Source organism: Pyrus communis, chromosome 12 (genome assembly GCF_963583255.1).
Source record: "Pyrus communis chromosome 12, drPyrComm1.1, whole genome shotgun sequence".
In the NCBI taxonomy this organism is placed as follows: Eukaryota; Viridiplantae; Streptophyta; class Magnoliopsida; order Rosales; family Rosaceae; genus Pyrus; species Pyrus communis.
This window is the reverse complement of record NC_084814.1, coordinates 18909275-18917006: the sequence shown is the minus strand read 5'-3', so window position 1 is coordinate 18917006 and position 7732 is coordinate 18909275. Positions and strand designations below refer to the sequence as shown.

Here is a 7732-nt window from a genome sequence, read left to right as displayed (position 1 = left end):
AGAGAGAAATATTTTCAGTTATATAACAGAGCTGGCTACCTTATTGCTTTTAATCTCTGCAAGTCTATCTGAGAAAACCTGCGAGCACTGGTGTGCCCAACGAAGCAGCGACAAGAACAACAAACCTACCAAAGGTAAAATACAAAACTGCAATTACATCAGGTCGCTCTAGCACTAGCAGCACTTTTGTTCTGATCATCATCTGTTTCCTGAGCAGTCAGCAGGAAAGGTTGTTTCTTCCATTTACTTACTTAAATGAAAACAACAACAACATTGGAAGGAGGGAGGGGGGGAGAGAGAGAGAGAGAGAGAGAGAGAGAGAGAGAGAGAGAGACCAAAGAGATTAATATACAAGTAAATAAGTATATAAATTGTAACAAATTCATATTTCATATAAATTGTAAAAATTCATATTTCATATCATCGGTGATACAAAATGAGAGCATGAAATCTTGGGGAAATGATGGATCTATGTCTTGATAGAATATACCACTGCGCTGAATATGATCTATATCTATCTATATAGATTGTTATTATACAATAAAAAATATTTATACACATGAAAATTAAGTTACAAAAACTATTAATAAAGCTATCAATTCATTAGATCATCATCATTTCATTCTCTTATAAAATAAAAACCCAAAACCTTGTACCTTTTCTGTACAGATGACTATCCATTGATCTGAAAAATCAGTTCTCTCCCAACTTCTTATTCAATTGCCAATTTGCCACATCATCACATTTTCTCCTTCTGCATTCCTCGTTTCTCTTCTTAATTTTGACAACCTTGGATGTTTATTGGCACTGTGATGGAGTAGTCAACTAGACATCAAAGTCCAAGGACATGGAAGATGGGGAGGCCTTGCCCCTCATGTTGAGAAAGTCGGTGGTGGTACTAGTAGTGGTGGTGGAGGGCATGGTTTGGTGGTGGAGAGGCATGCCGTCGTAGAGCCTTAATTGGAGCGGTGGGGGTTGCGATGGCGGCGAAAGTTGGTGATGAGCATGATGATGATGATACTGGGATGATGATAATGTGGTTGAAGACAATATGTCACATTCATTATCCGACTCCGATATGGGACACTCCATGTTTACTCCAAATAGCCTCAGCTTCTTGGCTGCCGCCTTCCCATGGACCACTGGCACCGACTCCAGAACCATATTCGACTCATGAACCCGACCCAGCTGTACTTGTTGGTGTTGTTGAAATTCTATTAGTCCGCTGTCCCCTTGCTCATGAAACTGTGGCGGGGCAGCGGATGAAGCTGATCTCAAATAATAAATCGGCCCAGTAGAGTTAACCACATTTCCGTAACCATAAGAACCCGAACCACCACCACTCGTCCCAGTATTTCGATATGGGTGATGCATATTGACGCCGTAATTAATCTGCTGCTGCGACAAGTGGTCCGGAGTCACTACTGCCCCGGGAGGTCTCATCAGCAACGGGCTCCATGGAACCGGCCGGTGAGGGTTCCAGGAGTATTGATGCTGATGAGGAATTGCAAAATTGGGCTGATAATGTGGATGAAGTGGGTGTTGGTGGTGGTGATGGTTTGGATAAGGCGCATCCGGGCGGCGCCGCCAATCAATAAAAAGACGGTCTTTCCCCACCTCACCAAGTCCTCGCTGGAACGAGACTATGTCGCCGGCGTCGAGCTTTTTCTCCTTCACAAACCTGCTCCACCCTTTGGTCATCACGTAGCTCTGGCTGCTGTTCCAGTAGGAGTACCTAAACCGCCATGGCTTCCCGTTCCGGTCCTCGAAATTCAGCAGAAGCCCCTTCTCGTTGCTGGAAGAATCCAACGGGAAGTACTTCTCGGCGTGCTGTTTCGGGATGACGAGGCGGTTGAGCTTCCCTACGTCGCTCGGCGTCACGACTTTGTCGAACATGTGCTCCCTCTCGATGGGGATTGGGTTTTCTTCTCTTTGAGCACCACCATCTTCGTTGTTTTCACGGGGGGCCGAGTCCATAAGCTCGAGCTTCGTGTCGGGGCTGCCTCTGCCGTCGTGCCAGCTGCGGCTTCTGCTGACAGCGGAAGAAGGGACCAGAGTGGCTACGCCGGTGGTTTTGTTGTAGTGAGGAGAAGACGAAGATGAAGAGGGAGAGGAAGAATATGAGAAAGGAAGCTTACCTCTCACCATATTTTGGTCATCCTCAGTAGAAAATCCAGCATCTCTAGCTCTTGCGGCTGCTGCTTCGAAATTCATGATAAATAAAAAATAAAATAAAAATGGAAAATCAGGGGAAAAAAACCCCCACTTCTTGTTTTTGACTACCTCAAATTCCTAGATCTTGAAGATCTGAGGGAAGAAGAAAAAAAGCAGGTTTGTTGGGGGCTAAACTCTATAGCTAAGACTTTTCTTTTCGCACTTTCCTCTATCTTTTATGTTATTATTATTGTGGGGTTTTTTCTCTACTTTTTGTGGTTTTTTTTTTCTAGGGTTGAGATTGCTGATGGAAAATTCTAGTGATGAAGAAGAGGAAAGTAGGAGGAAGCTGCAGGCTGAAGAGAAGCAGAAGCTAGAAGGGTAGCTCTCAATACAATGACGGTCGGTGCATTCTTCTTTGACCAACAAGACTCAGATACCCCATGAACGTTTCAAAGAGTGCAAAGAAGTTCCTCTTCTTGTTGACCTTGGGCTTTGAGAGAGAGTGTGTGTGTAAGGGAGGTAGAGAGTGCAAGGGAGGGAGAGAGAAGAAAAGAAGTTAAAGAAGAAAAAGAAAGAGATATTTGTAGGAGTAATTTTTTAGTTTTTGAAAACACTATTACATGATGTTATATTTTATTCAACTTAAAATATATTAATTATTTTTTATTATTAAATTTTAAATGTGTGACATATAATTATATTGTTTATTTATATTATAACGTGTAAAATAATATACTTGTTTTGAAAAAAAAAAAATTCTCTATTTGAAGAGAAGGCTGGCTATTATATGCCATGCCTGGGACCTTCTCCAGTTAGGCATGATTTTTTTAAATATTTTTTCCATGTTATAATTTTGATTGGTTTCTGATGAATAAAATTGTGGGAAATTATATATAAGTAGGGACCTCATGTATTATCTTTGTTGGGCTCATGTGAGCTTGTCCCTGTCATCATCCTGGGTGGTATTTTCATTTTTATTTCAAAGTTTTAATTTTTTTCAATCTTATCCGCGATAAGGCCCAAAGGGCCAGCTGTTTTGGAGAGCACGAACTTGTAAATTCAATACAGCAACTAGGATCGGTGGACCATTTTTATTCTTTTTTGGCTTTATTTTTGGAATTTTGCTTCTATGGTACCTATTTTAAGCATCTGCTGCTAGCAACTAAGCAAAGCTGGTGAAAAGAAAGAAAGAAATGGTGAATTTTAATTTACGGTAAGTGAGTTTTTGGGGTTAATTAACTTTACTTGCTTGATTCTTTTTTTTTTTTTTTTTTTTTTTTTTTCTAACAGGACCATCCTCTATGTTAGGCAATATAATTGTTTATTTTAAGTTACCCGCCCAGCTGCCCTTTGCTAAATCATTTAGTCTATTCAAAAGAAAAAAAATCATTTAGCCTTTTTGTTCTTTTGTTTTTAAGAAAAACTTCGACGATCCGAGATGCATTCAAAGAGAAAGTTGTACTTAAGAAATCAACAAATCCAATTTTTTGTGCGAACTTTTTATTTTGGTAAAATCTTATTCATGAAGACATGCAAATTATTTATGTCATCATTTGTCATTTGGCCCCGTGAATATATTTTCGAAGTTAAATTTTTAACTTTCGTATTCCTAACTTTTGTTCTTGAGCTTGTTTCGAGTTCACACGTGTTTGATGAGCTTTTACCCTGTGAAAACTATTGATCAAGTGGTAGTAACGAACTGTGGGTACCTCAGCTTGATTCAAGTAATTTTATAGTGCAAGATATTAAGTGTAAATTCATTATTTTAATTGTTAACATGTGTTCTTTATAAGAAATTGATTCATGAATATAGGTGGCATTGGAAGAGAGTATTTTTCAGTTGATTTATGGATATGCTTAAACTAGTAAAGTTCATAAGGGTTAGTTATTGTTAACAGTACTGTAAGAACTTATGAATTGTAGAAAAATGAAAGAAAGGAATGCAATTGTAGAGAGAGAAAGAAAGTTATGAATTTCAGTATACTTCACCAAGGGAATTACAATGACAGTTTACACACTTATATAGCTCAATAGGTGCCTTGCGCTCTAAGCTATTAGCACCAACAACTCTAACTAATAGCTGCAACAATTCTAACTAACTGCCACAATAGCTAGCTAATAATCTTACTAACTGTTTTGCCATATCAGCATAACTAATCTTTAGACAATACTACCCTTTAGTCAATACTGGTCAATATTCCCCCTCAATCTTAAATTGGGTTGCCAAGTTTAAGATTGTAATAATGCTTCACAAATGAAGGACCATGTAAACCCTTGGTTAGTATGTCAGCAGATTGATCTTCAGTAGGAATGCAGGTAACTTCCAAGTCACCTTGCTGCACTCTCTCTCAAACAAAATGGTAATCGGTGTCCAAGTGTTTTATCCAAGAATGAAACACCGAATTTGCACTCAATGCAATCATAGACATATAGTCACAATGAATGACTGGAGGTGTAGGCAAAAATAATTCCAAATCCTTCAAAATATACCTAATCCTGGCTATATCAGCAGTAGTGTGAGCTAACACTTTATATTCTGCTTCAGTAGAACTCCTAGAAATCGAACGTTGTTTCTTTGATTGCCAAGATATATGATTGTTGCCAAGGAAAACTATTTATCCAGTCACAGATCTTTGAGTATTCAAGTCTACTGCCTAATCTGAGTCTGAGAAAGCATTAAGAGTTGGTTCTGCATCTGATGAATACACAGTACCATACTTCAATGTTCCTTGAAGATATCTCAGTATTCATTTCACAACCCTAAGATGAATATCAATTGGTGTTTTCATAAATTGACTTACTAAATTTATTGCAAATGCAATATCTGGCCTAGTGAAGGTCAAATATTGCAAGGATCCAACTATACTCCTATAAAATGTAGGATCACTGAGAGGAATTCCTTTTGTCACTAACAATGAGTTGTGTTGTTTACATGGTGTTGAAGTCGAGGTTGGCTCACAAGAATCCCTACCAGCTTTATGGATTAAGTCTTTAATATACTTTGACTGGTTGACAAAGATATCACCACTTGGCTGATATGTAATTTGAAGACCCAAAAAATAGGTAAGTTTACCTAGATCCTTTAAGTCAAACACTTCAAATAATTCATAAACGGTACTTTTATAGAATTAGAACCTGTCAAAATGATATCATCAACATGGAGAAGGAGTATGATGATATCAACCCCATCTTTCTTCATAAACAAGCTTATATCAGACATGGAAGCACAAAATCCCATAGCACACAAATAACTTGTAAAAGTAGAGTTCTAGGCTTTTGGTGCCTGTTTAAGACCATATAGGGATTTGATGAGTTTACAAACATGATCATGACATGTGGAATCAATAAAACCCTGAGGTTGTTCATATAAACCTCATCATGCAAATCTCCATGTAAAAACACATTTTTAATGTCTAACTGTTTCAATTCCCAATGGTTCATTATAGCCACTGCAAGAACAATCATCACTGTATGTCTAACAACAAGACTAAAAGTATCAGAGTAATAAATTCCATACTCTTGAGAAAACCCTTGAGCAACCAACCTAGCTTTGTATCTGGAAACACTGCCATCGAGATTCTTTTTCACCTTGTACACCCATTTACTACCAACAATTGACCTGTTAGTTGGAGGTGGAACCAATATCCAAGTACCCTGAGAGAGTTATATTTTTCTTGCATAGCATTCTACCAATGTGATATACTTGCAGCTTTTCGAAAATTAGATGATTCTACGTTATCAGTAATCTCAGTGACAATGAATAACCACCAGAGAATGGTTCATTTTCAGTGATTTGTAAGCATTTCAATTCTGGAAAAGTTGCTAGATATGCAACATAATTTTGCCTCTCAATAGTTCCATTTTTCAATCTTGTAACCATGGAATGATGAGGAAGTGAATCTATTATTGATACATGATTTTCAGAATTTACATTCAACTGAGATGAGAAGGGAAGAATTACCTCTAGTTGAGAATTGTGATGGACATGCATTAAAGGTGATTTGTTTGTTGTAGGAGTACAGTGATGGTGATGAGACGTTGACTATGAAGATAATTGCTGCATATTTGAAGCACTGAGAGGTGAACTAGAAAGTGACAGATCCCCAATATCAAACCCTTGTTGCATATTTGAAGATTGCTGCTGAGAAGAATTCCCTAACAAGGATTTTGTTTGTAATTCCTGAATTGAAACACACTTTGATGTTGGTACTTGATCATGAATTGCAGGAACTGCCATTTGAATCACAACAGTATTAATTCTTGCATTCTGTGACTGTATAGAGACATTAGAATCTTGAACTAGTGCATTTCTATATGGAAATTCATCTTCATTGTGAATTACATGTCTTGATAGAACCAATCTTTTACTCTGCAAATCATAACATATGGCTCCTTTATGCCCCAAAGCATGTCCAAGGAAAACACATTTTGAAGATCTAGCTTGAAGTTTATTCACAGTGTATGGTCTCAGATTGACTATGTTGAGATAGAGCATTGTAAGGATTCATAGTTTCAATAGTGTATGCTAGATCCTATGTTGAGATAATGATTTTCTCGTCGATCCACTGTGCAATTTCTCTTTATCAATCGAAGTTCTTTTCCGATTAAAGGTTTTTGGGGTTATTTCTGTTCGAGGTTCAAGATTGCAGTGTATATCAGGCTCTTCATTTTTTATTTTACTGTGCATACCAATTGTTTGTTTTTATGCTTCAATAAGAAAATGTTTGTACTTTTGTTCAAGATTGAAAGGCCGATAGCCATTTTATGAAAGATTGCAAGGCCAACAACCAACTTGTTAAAATTTTGAAGATTGTTACTTTTCACTCGAAAAAGGCCGATAGCCAAAGAGTGGTTTATTGAGAAATTTGTGATATTCAAGAACAAAGTTTTTTGAGAAGAAAGAAGAATTGTTTGATCAACATTACTTGTAATTGTGTTCAAGTGGCAGAATCTATTATAAATATTGAAGGGTTACTTGGTATGCTTACAGTAAAGCTACAACAAGACAATTTTGTTAAGTGGAGTTTTCAGTTTTAGTCAGTTCTTAAAGGCTATTAGGCACAAATGCAGTGAACTTCACAAATTGCAATGAGCTTCACAAAGATTGGAAAATCATTTGATTTATTTATCATAGGAAATATCCACACGAATCTTGAAAACTCATCTACAAATGTTATGTAGTATTTATACCCTTTTACAGATTGTGTTGGAGATGGTCCATATACATTAGAGTTGACTTTCTTAAACAGAAAACTAGCCCTATCATGTTTAACAGGAAATACTTGCCCACACATTTTCCCGTTAATACAAGAGGAACACGTAGTTTGACATGAATCTTTACTCAATACTTGCTTCTGCTCCAAGAAGTTGAGCCCTCAGATCTTTTATATAATATAGTTGAATCCCTAACAAGTATTACAGTTTTGATCATCTCAAACTCAGGTGGTAATCCAGACAAAACAACTATAAGAAAGTCATGGTAATCCAGACAAAACAACTATAAGAAAGTCATTCTCAATAAAAAAATTTCTCCAGCAGACACAAGTTAATCTTTAACAGCCTTGATTTTTAGAAG

At 37.2% G+C, this 7732-nt stretch overlaps 1 protein-coding gene across 1 annotated transcript; it reads right to left on the bottom strand.

Annotated features, from left to right (window-relative positions):
• Nucleotides 1-314: 314 nt before the first annotated feature.
• Nucleotides 315-2681, bottom strand: LOC137711551 (B3 domain-containing protein Os03g0120900-like). The gene has a single exon (XM_068450801.1). The coding sequence runs from the start codon at nucleotides 2212-2214 to the stop codon at nucleotides 826-828; it is 1389 nt and encodes a 462-aa protein (XP_068306902.1). The 5' UTR covers nucleotides 2215-2681; the 3' UTR covers nucleotides 315-825.
• Nucleotides 2682-7732: the final 5051 nt, after the last annotated feature.

Coding starts and splice junctions, on each gene's coding strand:
- LOC137711551 (XM_068450801.1), bottom strand. CDS start 2,214: ATGAATTTCGAAGCAGCAGCCGCAAGAGCTAGAGATGCTGGATTTTCT.